The sequence below is a fragment of the Schistocerca nitens genome, chromosome 8 (assembly GCF_023898315.1).
Source record: "Schistocerca nitens isolate TAMUIC-IGC-003100 chromosome 8, iqSchNite1.1, whole genome shotgun sequence".
Lineage (NCBI taxonomy): Eukaryota > Metazoa > Arthropoda > Insecta > Orthoptera > Acrididae > Schistocerca > Schistocerca nitens.
In genome coordinates, this window is record NC_064621.1 from 443,259,508 (window position 1) to 443,278,520 (window position 19,013).

At 38.0% G+C, this 19,013-nt stretch overlaps 1 protein-coding gene across 1 annotated transcript; it reads right to left on the reverse strand.

The window, feature by feature from the left end:
- Positions 1–521: 521 nt before the first annotated feature.
- LOC126198946 (40S ribosomal protein S16) lies at positions 522–18,208 on the reverse strand. Its single transcript, XM_049935591.1, has 6 exons — positions 18,141–18,208; positions 17,952–18,006; positions 17,827–17,871; positions 17,138–17,269; positions 4,295–4,409; positions 522–706 (listed from the first exon to the last, which is right to left on the reverse strand). The coding sequence occupies exons 2-6, from the start codon at positions 17,958–17,960 to the stop codon at positions 561–563; spliced, it is 447 nt and encodes a 148-aa protein (XP_049791548.1). The 5' UTR covers positions 17,961–18,006; positions 18,141–18,208; the 3' UTR covers positions 522–560.
- Between the last annotated feature and the right edge of the window lie 805 nt (positions 18,209–19,013).

Here is a 19,013-nt window from a genome sequence, read left to right on the forward strand (position 1 = left end):
TATTTTAAGCAGGAACTATGCAGTCTTTTCTTACCACATTAATTCTCCACATCCCCTCAGCAATTTTTACACTAAAACCATAATAAATATAACAGCTATTCATTTTTGCCAATTTTCAACAATGAGTTAGTATTTGATCCAGGCATTATCAATGGAAGTTGGTGTCCTTATCACCCTGATTAGTGAAATAACCTATTCAACACCAATATCTTCTTTAACTACCAGCATGCACCAAAATTGCATTTTCTTATGACCATAGTGAATAGTTAAGAATTTACTTTCTTGAAGTAAGTAAAGTCTAAAAAATTTCTAGGCCTCATATGGTGAAAGATGTTAATTGCTTGCCTATCTTTTGAACAATTTGTTTTAAATGCACACAGGGCACCACTAAATCAGCAAACAATATTTGTGTTTCAAAATATTTGATGGATACAACAATATAATTTGGCTTGTGTTCCATTAACACACAAAATAACTGCATAAAAATTAGAATAATTTTCGAGGTGAAATAAATGAGACCCTGTTTTCAAAGAATGTTTATTAATAAGAGAATATACACTTTAACGGTATGATTTCTGGTATCTTGCACGGGCACCTGGTCCACCGAACTTCTTGGGCTCGCAACGCCTCGGGTCAGCTACCAAGAGAGTTCTGTCATACTGGATCAAAATATCCTTTATCTCTTTCTTAGACGCCTCGTCTACATCTGAAAATTAAATGTCATATTTATTAAAATAATAATAAATCCACAAAATAAATCATTTAACAATGAACACAAATTTTATACAAACAGAACCATTTATATACTTAAAAACTAGAATACAGATTTGTTTTGCCTCTGATGTTTCACTATAATAAGAAATACTGCAACACTACAAGGACATTATTTTGCAATTCCATGTACATCAGTCTAACTACAGGGCATTTAAAATTAGTTGCAACTTTTGACAGTTCAGTACGGAGCAGGTGGAGGGAAGTGCAGTTGTCAGTGTGTGCTGAACGCATCAGCAGGCAATGACGACGCCAGGCCTACTCAGCGCGTAACATGTCAGCTGCGCAATCTGATCTGTAGTAATTCTCAAAAAATTTTAAAGAAACTATTCCGTAATAAACTCAGTCTCGCACATCTTAGAAATTCATTCCTCAGCTTCACGATGTATTACCTATCATTTCGTTAATGGTCATAGTTATTGTGATATTTCGATATTAGCTAAACTACTGCAAGAAATTCTTTAAGTTTGCAGTGCAAAGTAGGATCCCCTATGAATTTGCATTTGGTGTGACCTACAAGAAGGGTAGTAGAAGTGATCCACAAAACTACCGTCCAATATCCTTGACATTGATTTGTTGTAGAATCTTGGAACATATTTTGAGCTCCACATAATGCCCTTCTCAATGTCAACCAGCATTTCGAAAACACCCATCATGCGAAACTCAACTCTTACTTTTCTCCCATGACATACTGAAAGCTTTTGATGAAGGCAACCAGATAGATGCAGTTTTTCTTGATTTCCAAAAAGCATTTGACTCAGTACTGCACCTACACTTGCTATCAAAAGTACGATCATATGGGTTATGAAGTGAAATTTGTTACTAGACTGAACTTTTTGGTAGGTAGGGCCAAACATGTTATCTTAGACGAAGAGTCATCATCAGATGTAGAGGTAAGTTTGGATGTAACCCAGGACAGTGTGCTGAAACCCTTGCTGTTCATGTTGTATATTAATGATCTTTCACATAATAGTAAAATCAAGCTTTTTGCAGATGATGTAGTTATCCATAATAATATATTATCATAAAGAAGCTGCATAAATATATAGCCAAACCTTGATAAGATTGCAAGCGGTGCAGAGATTGGCAACAAAAAACTTAGTATCCTATGACGATAAAATCAGTGAGTCACTGTTGGAATTTGTCACCTAATACAAATACCGGAGTGTAACACTTCGTAGGGCTATGAAACTGAATGGTCACATAGGATCAGTCATGGTTAGAGCAGGTGGTACACTTCGGTTTACTGGTAGAATACTGAGGAAGTGCAGAACAGATTGCATGTGACCGGTCCTAGAATATTACTCTTGTGTGTGGGGGCCATACAAGTGCCTAACAGCACATCCTGAATGTATACAGAAGAGGGCAGCACAAATGGTCACAGGTTTGTTTAATCTGCAGGAGAGTGTCACAGAGATAACGAACGAACTCATCTGAAGGCGCTAAGATAGTTTACATCTATACTGAGAGTCTGTTAAAAGTTCCAAGAACTGGCTTTAAGTGATGACCCTAGGAATATAAAACAACCCTCTATGTATCACTAACATATGAATCATAAGGATATGACTATAATAATTACTGTAGACACAGAGGCATTCAAACAATTATTCTTCCCACACTGTACATGTGAATGAGACAGGAAGAAACCCTAATAACTGGCATAATGGAATGTACTCTCCGCTATGCACCTCACAATGGTTTACAGTGTAGACGTAAATGTGCCATAAGAGGCACCCAAAAATAAAGGCACTATGGACCACTGCAAGGAAAATATATAATTCCACACCCGGGACAGATAACTGCTCTGGTAGTGCAGAAGAGAAAATTAGAAATCAGATTACAACAGTAATTTAAGTGGTGTTTCCCCATTACTGTAACTGCAACACTCTGGAATTTAAGAGAAGAGCATGCCATGGACTGATCACCACCTTGTAACAATATACTAATTATTGTGTCACTGTAGAATAAATTGTCGATGAAATTTTTAGTTACCTGTACAGTACAGTACAGACAATGTATTACTTCAGTGAATACCGATTTTTTTTGTGAAATCTATTAGTCAAGATCACACCTAGGAAACTGATAATAAGCTTAACCATTACCTGTCATCTTCAGATTGAAGTATACACAGCAGAGCCTAAGGTAGAGGGCACTTGTCATACAGCCGTTAACAAAAGGGGATGTCCACTTTAAACTCTACTTAAAACAGACAAGCACTGTCATTGTACACTCAAAATGGCAAACAAAATAGCCATGCTGTCTGATGACAGCGAGTCAGTTTCTGTGAGGTGGACATACATAAACTGCGAACACCTCATAGAAACTGACTGTCACTGTCACACGCCAGCGTGGCCATTGTTATTTGTCACTGAGTGCACAATGACAGTGCTTGTACTTACGAATTACTCACTTTAGTTATATGAGCTCGAAGTTGACATTTCCTTGCATCATGAACACCCTATTGACATAGTATACTCTTATCTTAGACACTGCTATGTATATTTTAATCTATCGACTTTCCTACAAGTGATATTGGCAATCAAGATTTTACAAAAATCAATATCACAATACATGAAATTCAAAAAGAGAAACTGCAAGTTTTAGACAATATAGCAAAAGGTTTGCATTTCTTCAATGAAGTACTACAAATAACATCAATATATTAAATTATATAATATACTGAATACTACTTTTCAATTTTTAGAGTTTATATGTACAACTAGCACCTATAAATAAATTTATGCATACAAATTTGATCTGCATTTTGTCACAGTCCGTACGTTTTGCCTCTACGAATGCAACTAGTAGCAAACAGACATGGTGTGCCACAAGCCACATTTGGCAACGTAACCATATGGTTGTGTCAAACCATCAATGCTAATTTCTCACAAAAAAATTCCTGGTAGTAAAACTGCATTGTACTTCCTTGTGCAAAGGAATTGTTTAATTTTTTTCAGTACACAGGGCAGTGCTTTCCCTTGCAGGCATGTAATCACAAAACAAGAACATACACAAGCATGAACCCACAAAACATGGTTTTTAATAACTCTGTGGGACTCTTGATTCTTTGGCATGATTAATTCAACACTTGAAACATACAACAAACAACCTGAACATCTTTCATCCTTTCAAGAAGTACCTCACAACTACCAGATCCAGTTTGTACATGATGTGTCAAATAGCTACAACAGACACCAGATAATGATCTGTTTGTACTTCTAGTTCTCTGGATGACTATTACAACTGAAGTGAAGACTTTGAAGCTACAGAACTGACACTAACTGCCCAGCAACTCACCACTTGTGCCCCCCCCCTCCACATCTGATAATTTGTTTTAATGCAACACACTAACATTTGATTCCTACTACTGAACTGCTTTTGCCCTTGATTCCCCTTAACTTTGTAGGTATTTCTGTGGCCATAAGCCTAGAATTTCTAAACCTGAATGGCAACACCCCTGTCTCGCACACAAACATGAAACTCCTTATCTCTCATATTGCAAAATTAAAGACAGCATACTTACATTTCTGGTAATAAGAAACAAGAGCTTTTGAAATGGCTTGACGAATAGCATAAATCTGTGCAACATGGCCACCTCCATTTACACGAACTCTGATATCAACTCCGGAAAATCGCTCCTGTGACAGTGAAAACAGCAACTTACAAAAAATGGAACTGTTGGAACAATCTCTGTACACTATATTATTGCATGAAATTTGCTGAATCAAGATAATATTCCACTAGATTAAATCATTTCATTAAACAAGTACTAACAGGTATAAGAGAAAATAACAGGTATTACAATTTGATATCAAATTTCTGTGGCAATCTAAGTTGCCATCAGCACTAACATGAATACAATTTATTACAGTTTATGATCTGCAAAAGTTAACTGGAGGGAAGAACACTTAAGCATACTACTACAAATGTTAGAATAAAAAGAGTTAACAAAACAGTCAGTACTTTAGTATTATATCTGGCAACTACTACTGACTAAAGGAGCAAATGAAAAGGGCCAACCAAAGTTTACAGTAGCACCCATCTGCTTTGACCTGTCATGGGACATCATCATACAGTATATTTGAAATGGATAATGCTTGTGGAGGGCATGTGAAGGTGCTCTAATATGGAATATTTGTGTTTCCAAATTGTGTGGTGTAAGTGATATTAGTGATTCACTGGACTCAATTACTGCTGTTTGTGAAAATACTGGAAGTGTTTGTGGCTGTTTGAAAGCGAGTTTTTTCCTTCTGTGTTGCCAGTTATGGGAAAGATTTGTTTATGGGTTTGGAATTATTAGTGTGGTGTGTTGCTTACTGTTGGAGACTTAATTTTGGTTCCTCTTTGTTAGTTATTGGTATGACAACAAAGTTAACAAGAAGGTCACAGCATGCCGCAATGAGGGATATCTTGACCAGAAGTAATTTCCTTCAGCAGTTCAATCCAATTGCCAACTATAATAGTGCCACAGTTGTAGAGAAGGTATATTTTAGACTGGGGACTACAAAGCTTAATTGTGTTCCTTCTTCCTCAAAAATGGTGTTAATGCAATTTTTAACGAATTTTTGGGTTCTGTCAGTTTTAGGTAATTATTCCGACTTGAGATTGGAAGTTAGAGTGGCATTTTACCTAAATCTGTGAGGTTAGATTTGCAGTGTCAAGTATGTGAGCAGGTTTTGGTGTTATACCACAGATCAAGTGAAGTGTTTGCCATTGGATTTGCCAAGCGGTGTGTGGTTTTTGTCAATTTTGTTTAAGCTATATAGTCAAGTTGTAAGCATACTGTCATATCGCTGGTTTGGTTGCGGAGTATCTTTGCGCGTAGCCACGTCTGCATAGTCGAGCACGGGACACGGAACTGTTATCTTGTGTTGGGGGTAGCTTTGCATGTGACAGGCATTGTTAGTGTCCTACAAGTGCTATTACAGTAAAGTGATAAAATTTGCAAATGAAGGAAAGTGCATCAAGAAGTAATTAAAAAAGGAGCATTGCAGCCGATAACATATTTGTGTATCCTCTCGTTGTGTGTTGTACCATACAGTATCAATCATCCGCACCGTGTTCGGTCACTCAGAATGAACTAATGTGAATCAGCAAAAATTAGTTACCATAAAAGAGTGCAAACAAGTGCCAGTGTCTTGTAGCGAGCGTGAGAACGTGCTTTCGGTCATCGCGTTTCCGCACCATCGGCAATCAGCCATGCCGCGACGGTTATGCGCACGCTCGTACAACTGAGAACTGAACTGTAAAATTAACTTTACAAACAGTGTTATATCATTACTAGTGTCAAGGAAGACTGGTACCAAATATCTGTTTACCCATGACGAGCGTAAGAACTTTCGTTCGATCATTCGGCTTCCGCATCAACAATAATCACCCGCGTCGTGTCGGTTAAGCGTATGCTCGTCAAAGTGATATTGTGGACAGAATCAAGATTGTCAATTGGGTTAAACATTTATGACTTACGAGCGTAAACAGTGCAACCTGTGAATTCTTAATGTCTCAGAATATAGTTGTTCATACCAGACGTAAGTCAGTGTTGTGTTTTAACATTGAGTGGCTCCCCAAAACCCGCTTGCAATTTCGATAGATAATTTCAGGCAAGCCAGCAGCAGTGTGGGGCAGAACAGTACGACCGCAACGAAATCATCAGGTACCTGGTGTGGACAGGGCGCACAGTAAAGAAGCGGCAAGAGAAAACAGTTTCAGGATCCCCACCCATTTGTACCCCCGGGCGTCTTACAAAGTGAAATTTCTGGTACCAATTTTTGGATCGGTGTGGGGATTCACGGTACCTGGCATAACAATTGTGCAATATAGGTCAAGCAAAATCTCCTATGAACTATCAAACAGATTTTTTTTAGGTTTTTTATTGACAGTTTGTCAAACGCCGAGGATTTTGTTTGCTTGATTTTTGCCTATGTCTTCATTATTAGGATTGTCATACTTAGTTTGTCTCCACTGAAAACCCACTAATACCATTGTTTTGTTAGTTTCATGTTATTCATGCAATTAACATTTTTCGTATTTGTTTCTGTATGCATGTGTAATGCACTATGTCATGGTTGCCATATTGTGTAAGTTTGAAATACTTGTGTCCATCTTCATGAAGCGAGAGGTCAGAGCTGGTGGGTGGCACTGGAACCTTTGGTTTTCCCTTAAAGTGTCACACCAGATCTTGAAATGATACTGCTTACTAAAAGGAGTCCACACCAGTAGCTCTCGACCTCTAACATGGTGTACACATGGACATCAAAAAACTCCCAGATTTTGCTGTTGAAAGTACAATTTTCCCAGGTGAAAATACATTTTTCCCATGTTAACTAAAAAATTCATTTTCCCTCAGACCTGTGAAACTTATCAAACCTTTGACTGGCTTGGTTTTGTACACTGGTGTAAAACTTCCTGACACTTAAAGAAATGAAACCCCAAAAAGCAGTGTGTTTTGTATATGTGTGGGGCAACATTTACAGTGCATATTTATTACTATGGAAGTGAACTAAGAATTCCACTGAATACAGCATGGTAGTTTCCACATGGCAGCTTCCAAAGCACTGAAATCTGGACTGCACTGCACAATGCAATTTTGTCAGCCAATCACATTCCATTGCATGATCTCACCAGCCAAGGACAGCAGGTATTGAGAACTTAAGACATGCGATGTAGTCAGCCAATAGCAATATCAGTGTTATGTAGTGTGAACATACAAATAGGAAATGTTAATGATTTAAATTAATTTACATACAGTATAGCTACAAGAGAAGCTAAGCTTCCATGTTTAATATTGATCTTCAAAAAATTATTTTGCTGTTTTTTCCAAGGGTGAGGTTAGGCAGGATCCTACCAGCACAGCTTAAACTGCAGCAGCTGAATATCTCTTAAGCACAATTTTGAATTTCACTGTTGCACACTGAACACATTGTAGCTTACCTGGCTGAATACATACTTCTACTTTTTTAAAAAAGCCAATTACATGTTATGTTGCTCAAGAACTCACCTCGGACTTATTTTGAAGGATAACTATACTTTTTACCATCATTACAGACAAATTAATAATCTGTGAAAGAACTGAACCCTGAATCTTGGTCTTCAGCGTGTTACATTTTAAAATATATTGCATAAATTGCTTATTGTCTGGGCTTGAAATTTTTCGAAGTGTCTAGTCCTCAAAGTGTTGAGAAATTTGGGATTAGTGGAGACTGATACCACCAGCCTGGTCTGGCCAATGACATCATCAACACACTGAAAACTGCTATTATCCAACATGGCTACCAAAGCATCATCACAACACTCAAAAATACAAATGCCATACATATCAGACACTGACAAAACCCAATGAAATTAGAGGGACAACCTTTGGGGAAGGGGTTTTTGCATGGATACAACCTAAAAATTTGATAAGAAAAAAACACCATTCTAGACAAGGTTCTTTAAAAAACCACACACACACACACACACACACACACACACACACACACACTGGAATGCCATAAAATAAAACCTAACAAAACTATACAACACACCATAATATTATGGTGTGCCAATCCTCAGTTCAACCTATATAGCTCAAACCTAAGCCATGACAACAATGAACCTCCACCCCACAACTACAAAAATTGGTATACCAATCTCCTATTCACCTATACACCTTGAAGTAACACCAATAACCCTGCCCCACAACTACAGCCCAGTGTGAAAGTGCACTTATGGTGTTGGCAGTTTCTGTGTTGCATGCTGCATTTGGTAACTGCCTGTACATTTAATGATGGGAAGTCAACACAATGAATGATGCGTCTGATAGGACAAGATGGCAGAACCTACAAGAAAATAGTTTACGGTAAATGTTGTAAGTGGACCAACACTTTTTAATTAAAATCATGGGACAAGGTAGAGGAATCAATGTTTTAATTGATCATGGGAAAAGATATGTGGATCAATGTCTATTAATAACAGAGTCACACATTCAATTTATTAATAAACACTGCTCCACCTACCTTCTCCCACAATTTAATTAAAACATTGATCCACCTACTTAGTAGTTACGCAGACCTAAGAGAACAGTTTAAATTTTACGACATTCTGTTTTATAAGACAACATTTGCATAATATATTCCATTGTGCCACCACAATTTCTCACACACACACACACACACACACACACACACACACACACGAGAGAGACAAACACTATCAATACCACACAAACCGTGAGAGCACGCCAATTGATACACTGTGCCCTCCACAACAAATCACTTCCAGTGCAAAACACCACAGCTCAATGACATTGTGACATGGCACACCACACCTCATAGCAGACTGTGGTATCCTACAACCAAGTATATCCAGAAATTCATTTCACAGTCTCACACAACATAATTCATCTTGTATAAAAGGGAATTTATTTTGAAAGTAACTTCTCAAACCACAATTCACAATATTTTCCCACGACCTATTAGAAATATTAACAGTCATGTCACGCTAATCGAAAGTAGTTGTTACAAAGTCTTTCAGTCTTCATCCTAAAGCCTATGGCCCATTTTGCTGTCAGCAGACACTTGTGTGTGCACTGTGTTTTGTTGTAAAAGGTGAATTTTCTTGGCAATTAGTTTTATTTTTGTGTTATTCTCTCATTTATGTTTTATTGTTGTGTTGTTATTCTGCAGTAGTGGGCTACAGTAAAATTCTTTTTGGAGTATCAGTTCTTACTGGCCAAAATTACAAAAATTAACTGAATGCCAAAACACTGTAAAATTCCCAGAATTCTAATAAATTCCCAGGGTGCATAAACCCTGTACAACATGTCCCTGACGATAGTAAGTAGAAAATTTTACTGTCTTATAAAAGAATATTGGAAATTAAATGGGAAAATCTAAAAGAAATGTTCTGAATCACAAGGAAAGTGAAACTTTCTACCTTCAAAAACATGCACCCATTTTAAGTGAAGACTCCATTAATTGTGCATCCATTTTCATTTGGTAAAAAAGTGGCTAACAAATATTAGGACAAGCATCAATTATTACAGTTTAAATAATGAAAGCCCATTTACTATAGAGTTTTGCTATCAAACTCTTCTCATTTTTGCAGTACCCTTATTTCTTAAATTGTGTGTAGTGTCAACTAGAAAATAGATGGTAAGTTTGCAACTATCCAGACAGTGGTAATATCTTCAAAAAAATTTTCATATTCATTTGACTTTTTTCTACTTTATAATTATAGTGTGTTCTAAAGGATGAAATTCAACATGGCTCCCCTGCAGTGATCACTTCTGAAGACGGAAATAATTCCAAAATGTGTCATGCACAGTTTGCGATAAATAAATTCTTCACCTGCTATATATCTTTTTTATGCAACCTTCCCGGTTTAACTACAGAACTCTTACCTTTTATCATTTCTCCTATTTCTCTATTCTCAGGAGTCCCTGCACAAATTAGATCACACATGTAGTCAGCCACTACAAGAATGTCCCCAACACCTCAGGCATGCCAAGTGCACTGTATGGAGGGAACACTATAGCGTCAATCCCAGCTCTGGAATTTGTAAACATTGCCATGGTGCCAGATTGCAACCCGACCACTCGAGGTCGCACATGGTGCCATGCTTCCATAGTGGCTGCAACACACTTGCCCCAGATTCGTTTAATCATGGATCATGAGTTACCAACTCAACTTGTGCAGGGTAAGGTGATGTTAATTTCAAACATATATGATATGGCCTCTTCCTCTCACTGAAGGAAAGTAGGCAGCACCACTACATTAAAAAGCCAATCCCAAAAGCTCATATTACATATGCTTTTTGGGAGGTAAAGGACAACAGCAGCAGGACTAATACTGTTGTCAAAAGTCTGAACAAGTAGCTGTTGCTCTGAAACTGCAATAACTTCTGTGATAAAATTAACAAGGGAAAGGTGTGCTGGAGATCTACAGGAGCCAACTGCTGCTCTTTCAGCTCCAGGGAAAACCAAAGTGCGTGCTTCTAACTATAACAGAACTGGATAATTTTCAAGGGGACACAATTCAGCAACATACATGATTATTAAACGTGGACAGAATATCCAACCCAGAAGAAGCTGTTGCTCCGACTAATTTTCAAAGGAAAAATCTATTCCTTCAGCACTGGTGAAAAAGATAGCCTTCCAATAGGAAGCGTTTTCTGAAAGAAGAGTTCTGCTTGAGCAGCAGGACATCATTGCCTGGAAATGCCATTTTCTGGGCAAAGTATTGAAGCGTAAACCCCACAAAATCGTTTGGATGGATGAAACATGAATAAACACTGGTAATTCCAGACAGACTGCATGGACTGATGACACAGCATGACAAGACAACTTCAATTTAACATGGCAGTCAGCTCATTCTTTAGCATGCTGGTGAGTTTGTACCGAATGCTTTGTTGGTTTTTACAGAAAAGAAATGAGACAACCACAGGGAAACAGGTAACAAAATTTGTGTAGTTCATTCTTTGCCTTACATGCAGCAGCAGGAGAAGTGGTTGTATAGATTCATTTGACACAGGAATGAGAAGGGCAGAACTGCTGGAAACAGTGAAAGAGGACAAATCATGTAATATTTACAACACTGACAAAACTGCCTAGAAGAAACTGTACAGTGTTGCACCCTCATCACATCACTGCCTTCTTAATGCAATAGAAATCACGGCGTTCAGGTGAAAAATTACGTTGTAAACAACAATAAAAGTTTAATTTGAAAGATGTCAAATTTAGTGTATGGGGTAGTATGACTCCGACAAAATGAAACATGATTGCCAAATATACATGGCACACCTCAGTAGACACATGGCAACAAGGTGTACTTGAAGAAAGGATGGGTAAGTTAATAAGATAAGGGGATGTAGCAGCAGTAGCAATGGTGAAGATAGTGACAACATACAGATAATAACAACACTCCAACTGTAATCAACTCTCCTCCCTAAAATGCACGTAAGAAATGCATCTATACATTAAGACAATGAAACATCATTGGCTTATCTCAATATATATTTCCAATTATGTCTTTTTAATTACAGAGAGTTTTTCAATCCCCCCAAGGTTATTAGTGGTTTTTTGCCACTTCAGTAGTACAGCACTGCAATGGGTCTGAAATTTTTGGGTGTGATATTCACAGATAGGCGACCAAAACAGCATAAGAACAAATAGCCATGTAGTAACATTGGCAACATAGAAACCTGCCTTCAGCAGCTGAACTGTAGTAACAAAGCCCTATAACAGGAGTCATGAACGATGGCAGTCGATTTTAGACTTTTTTGGTGCTCCTTAAATCACGGATACACGGACAGACAATGAGCCGTCAGTAGTGTTCTGAGCACTCTGCTCTGAATGCTGTAGCTAATGCAAGCATTACATATGATTGTATCAAATTGTTTAGTGAATTTATATTTCATTTGTTGCGAGTTGTCATGGCTGATGGTGGTGGTAAGCAATACATTGAGATTCAAATTTTACCACCACATAATATCGGTGTCCACAGATGTTATGAACACAGTTGTCCTAGCAGTGTGTGTTCTTTGTTCAGTGTGCGGTCTTTTTTTTGAATAAAGTTGTTCATTAAACACATGTTGCAGTAATTTCAAGTTCTAATCCTAACACAATAAATTCTGCATAAGCAAGCAAGATAATTTGCAGGATGTACACAACTGTTGCATGAAATTGTAAACAATGCCATTCCCATCCATGCCTTGACATGCGCACACCGCTATCATTTGTGGATTGTACTATCAGGGTGTATATGACCTGGGACAACCAGGAGAAACCCAGGAATTTCTTAGAAATCCGGGATTTTTTTGTTTTTGTAATTTTGACTTAAGAACTGATACTCTAACAAAGGAGACTGCTGAATTCCGCTACGAAAAAAAAAAAAAGCATCATATACAACAAAACACTGTGCTCATACAAGTGTCTGTCAACAGCAAAATGCCTCAAAGGCTTTAGGAAGATTACGGAATGCTACATAAATTGCCTCCGACGAGAGAATCAACTGTATACGTTAGATTCCTTTTGGCAGTTACAAGCGGGCACACCTTCTCGGGGCAGACAAGAAAATGAAATCGACAAAAAATTTTGGCCAGATCACTATACTAGTAAGTGCCAGTCGTACAGTCCCCAGCTAGCAGCTGCTTAAGTTCTATTCTGGAAGTAGTGTGGAAGATATTGTACGAACATGTAACACCTAACCGGAGAATAATCGCAGGATAACTGAATTGGTGATTCTGGGAGGGTTGGTGAAGTTAACTGGCAAATAAGTTTAGACAATGGCAGGAATATTTACAGAATTGGTGATAAGATTGTTAGAACGAGGAATGAGATGAAACTCTGACATCACACAAATTAAGGAAGAATATGATGATTCCAAATTTATATAGAAACACCGCACAACTGCTTTTCGGTCTCATGCTTGAGGATTACAGAAGTGTCCGATTCCACCCATATGCTTTGACCCACGACATCAATATGGCAGAAATGGCTATTCTAAGTGTCTCCAATATAGCGCTTATGATGTCACTACATGCACATGGCAAAAAATATGTAAATACTTATAGGACAATATCATCTCCCTCCAAAAATACAAACTAGCAGGTCAACTGCGAGAAACTGGGGGTCTTAGGGAGTGGACAAGCTGAACATAACAGTAAAAAACACACCACTATCTCAAAACACACAAAATTAACAAAAAATTACAAAGTGTACAGGAATCTGACATCCCTTGACCCATATAGGCCAACAACAATTGATAGGAAAAACCAACACCTACAACTATGAAAAACAGAACCAAAACCACAGCACCTCAAAAATTCAAAAGTCAAACATCCCTATGTAAATTAAAACACATTCGACACACCATGAATACACGAAACATTCCAACTCAAGAAAAGGGGGGAGGGGGAAATTAAAAAAATACTTACCACCAACAAGTTTTAAAATACTTACCACCAACAAGTTTTGGGGCTGTAAAGTAGGTCGGCCAACACACACACACACACACACACACACACACACACACACACACACACACACACACAGAGGGGCGCACCATCAAACAGCAAGACGACATCTACAAACACAACCAACTCACAAACTCTGTGTCTTAATGACGACACACACAACACCCTTATGTCATGGGTCAAAGCAGACAGGTGGAATCTGATGCTTCTGTTGACCCCATGCTTGAATGAATGTACTGATACTTCACAAATTATATTCTGTCATGTTATAAAAACAACCAATTGTGCCAAACAGTCGTTTATTTGGTGTGTAACAATTTCTGCAATGTTGGAAGGCCTATTTTGTTTCATCTTGCAGCGACAAAATAGACTTAATTAGCTCAAGAAATCACACTGTCAGTCATGGGTACTAATTGTATTAACAGCTTTTTCAGTATTAGACAATGTTTTGATTTTTCATGTGGCGAAACGTTTGACGAACTCTGATGAGTTAACAGATTCTTTCGCACTAAGGAAAGCACACCATGTAAAGCTGTAGCAAGATTAAAGAGCTGTCTTGTCTTTACTAGTTTTATGTATCGTATATTTCATTTTATGACACAAAATAGCAAGTTATAAGCGAATAGGCAATTAAGATACCAAATTTTACCACTAGCGCTTGTTCTCCCGATTACAAATAATCCCATCCGGTATTAATTGCGAGCTTTCTTCTTCTTGTTATTTTTTTATTAGCAGTGGCAGGTTGTCAAACTTGCTGACTGGGAGCAGGAGACGCACCACAGGACATTAATTTCCACTGTCCTGAATATAGTTTGGTGGCATACACATGAGCACTCAAATATGCACTTGAAATGTGCAGGTTTTACGAGGTGCATTCTCTAAGTTCTAAGGCCTCCGATTTTTCTTCTAGTTAGCTACTCACCCGAAATAGATGAATCTGGCTTTACTTCTCGACATAATCGCCCTGCAGACGTACACATTTATCACAACGCTGACGCCATGATTCCATGGCAGCGGCGAAGGCTCCTTTAGGAGTCTGTTTTGACCACTGGAAAATCGCTGAGGCAATAGCAGCACGACTGGTGAATGTGCAGCCACAGAGAGTGTCTTTCATTGTTGGAAAAAGCCAAAAGTCACTAGGAGTCAGGTCAGGAGAGTAGGGAGCACGAGGAATCACTTCAAAGTTGTTATCACGAAGAAACTGTTGCGTAACGTTAACTCGATGTGTGGGTGCGTTGTCTTGGTGAAACAGCACACGCGCTGCCCTTCCCGAACGTTTTTGTTGCAGTGCAGGAAGGAATTTGTTCTTCAAAACATTTTTTTCGTAGGATGCACCTATGACCGTAGTGCCCTCACTGTCCCAGAACATGGACACCATAATTTTTTCAGCACTGGCCGTTACCCGAAATATTTTTGGTGGCGGTGAATCTGTGTGCTTACATTGAGCTGACTGGCGCTTTGTTGAAAAATGGCATCCACGTCTCATCCATTGTCACAACCGACGAAAAGAAAGTCCCATTCATGCTGTCGTTGCGCGTCAACATTGCTTGACAACATGCCACACGGGCAGCCATGTGGTCGTCCGTCAGCATTCGTGGCACCCACCTGGATGACACTTTTCGGATTTTCAGGTCGTCATGCAGGATTGTGTGCACAGAACCCACAGAAATGCCAACTCGAAGCGATCTGTTCAACAGTCACTCGGCGATCCCCCAAAACTATTCTCTCCACTTTCTCGGTCATGTCGTCAGACCGGCTTGTGCGAGCCCGAGGTTGTTTCGGTTTGTTGTCACACGATGTTCTGCCTTCATTAAACTGTCGCACCCACGAACGCACTTTCGACATCCATAACTCCATCACCACATGTCTCCTTCAACTGTCGATGAATTTCAATTGGTTTCACACCACGCAAATTCAGAAAATGAATGATTGCACGCTGTTCAAGTAAGGAAAACGTCGCCATTTAAAGTATTTAAAACAGTTCTCATTCTCGCCACTGGCGGTAAAATTCCATCTGCCATACGGTGCTGCCATCTCTGGGACGTATTGACAATGAACGCGGCCTCATTTTAAAACAATGCGCATGTTTCTATCTCTTTCCAGCCCGGAGAAAAAAAATTGGAGGCCTTAGAACTTGAATGCATCTCGTAGTACAGTTAACAAAATTCCAATGCTCTTTGACTATCCTCAAATGTCTTGTTTCTTTTATTACAATGTAAGACTAAAAATTTTACTAGCACATTTGTGTGATATACCTTAAAATGTAACATGTGCAAAGAAGATTAATATTGTATGCGAAAGCCTTGCATTCCTTGTAGAGCACTATGTATAAATTTGAACCATTAAGTTCTTGTTTGTGTGCTCCCACTATTAAGTAATGTTGCTATTGGCTGACTACATCACATGCCTTACGCTCTGAATATCCAGTCATCGGCTGGCAAGATCACAACATGAGCTATGACTGGCTTACAGAAGCACATTGCAACCTCAATTTCAATGCTTTGGAGGAAAGTAACATGCAGTGTTTGGTGGAATTCGAATTTGTACTTTCATAATACAAAAATGTGCAGCGTACCTGCTCCTGCAGATCAAAGGTCTTTCAAAAACCTATTTTTCCCTAAATTTCATTTTCTAAGTGCCCGGAAACTCTATGCCCGTGGGTAAGACCAACACCATTCACAGGATTGATAAGTTTTACGGTTCTGAGGGAAAATATACCGTTACTTAACATGGAGAAAGTGTGTTTTCACCTGGGAGAAAGTATTTTTTAACTGGGAAATCCAGGAAAAACCTTTGAATTCTTTTTCTTGTCTACATATACACCCTGACTATAGTACTGGGTTAGATCAGGTGCTGATACACTGAATTCACAATACCAGTGAATTTTATACCCAAAGAAAGTTCTGCTACATAACAGTCCAAACAGTAAATCAGACGTTACATACAACTCAATGAATTGAGCACAGTATCATATGCACAGAAATTTGTTATGGTAATCTTACTGAACGTCTGGGATCATGTCTTATTTACTACATACTGATATCACAAAGCAGGACATGTGAAATGCAAATATGGCATTTCTATTTCAAGGAATCTGGCATTTCTCCCAACAATTCCGAACAGAATTCAATGCTAAACAAGTTTTATCCACAAACAGTAATATATTGGCCATCTGTACTTAAATTTCCAACTCAAGTTGTATAGCATATGTTGCCTACAATAATTACACAAAATACTATGTATGCCCATAACAGTGTTGAGACAATGGGCTAGAATGAATTAAAACCGCAAGTCAGCATATGTGTTAAAATTTGACCATTGACTTTCATTAAATGAATTGGAAAATTAACTATATGAAGCCCATACAATAATTTACACAAGCAACAATTGACCAAAACAAATTAATGAGTAGTACCTTTCCTAACAGCAGTACTGGTTCCTGAAGTTTATATTGCAGCACTCGAGGCTCTACCATCTCCAGTGGCCTGCCATTTACTCTCAAGTTTCCATTTCCTCTTTTACAATATGCAACAGCAGTTGCACTTTTCTGAAAAAGAAAGTCATATGAAACCTTTTGCATTGGCTCAATAGTCATATTTTAGCCTTGTTTCTTAGCCTCAGAAAGAACTGAAAATTCACATATACATCATATTCGGGATATATTAACATCACAGGCATATTGATTGGCGATATGTAAGTGGAAAAAAAAGGGGGGGGGGCGAAATAGTAGTATGGGGACAACATAATCCAAATCTTTTACTTGAATTGTCATATAATCCCTTATCACAATAGCTTGTGAAGGAAGTGTTAACACAAATAAAAAGTCTACTGCTTAAATTTTTACCCACACTAAATACATCTAATCTTCAACCATCTATTGACAAGCTGAAAGAACACAATGTTGTCGATGGAACATTAACGTAACTAAGTTAATTTATATTATCCACAGGAGTTATGTTACAGAAAAAATTAAATAGCGCGACAATAACCACACTTTACGAAGACGAGGGTAGGTAATACGCTTGAATGAATCTAAATAGTTAGTGATGTGTAACAAATATCACAACGTCACACTACTATAGGATTAGAGTGCGAATCTCATACCTTTCTACCGAACACCTGCACGGAAGGAATCGGCTCCTTTGCTGGCTGCAACATGAAATGGATATCAGTCTTCAGTAAAGCAGTAAAAAATAAATTTTCATAAATAAAATTATACCTAAACAAACCTTCTGCATTCTGGTGGTTACCGCGTGGTAAGGAAGTGTCTGGTCCAAAGAACACCTACAGTCAAAACAACATTACGTTACTGGATTTTGAAATACTAACAGACAAAACTTAGCTTTTCTAAATTCTAAACTCCGATATAATTACTGAAAATAACTCAATCTACAAACCGATTATTCAATCCAACTTACCTGCAGTCACTCAACTCACAAAATAGAACACCACTTCCTTCCGTCAACCAAAGAACAACGTTCCAACAGACATAACTAGCTTCCTTCAACCAAAGTACAAACTACAAGTACAAACATTCTTGCCAAAGTCAAACGGACAATGTCGTTCACGCGTGAGGGATACATAAGATCACTTTAACGAGAAAGGCAACAATAAGACATGTTTACCAAATTAATGACGAGCAATCCAAGTAACCTCCTGAGCTATTATTCCGTTTCAGATATTCTACCATATTCCAATTTTCAACATACACATAAACCTCGAAGGAGTAGAAGTTTATTGTCTCATAACTACAATTTCAAACCATCAACTTAAAGTACAGGAGACTCGTCAAAACACAAAAACTGGTTTACAATTTTCTTTATAATACCAGTAATATAATATACAGTACGGAATAATTACTTAATTAAGCAATTAATAATTTTTCTCCAAAAGTAACAAACTTTTAAGATTAACAGACCTGAGTACTTGCTCTCTCCTGCTCAAATTTTCAGGTTGTCATTTATGAATTCCTCTACTGAACAGTAACATTTCTGCACTAGTTTCTTATACAAGGACTTTTTTTTATGTGATTCTAAATTTATGCTGAGCAATTCGCTTCCGTTGACTTTGTTATAAATTTTCATAGCCATATAATGTGGAGTTTGGCATAAAGTTTTAAACGGTGGGTGGGCAGCATAATATTATTTTGATTTCTCGTGTTGTAAGCATGTTGAAAATGATTTACTACAAATAAATCAGGGTTACTGTGAACAAAGATAATCAGCTCATATCTGTACAGTGAGGGAACACTTAGTATACTTAGAATTTTTGGGAGTAGGCGACATGATTTT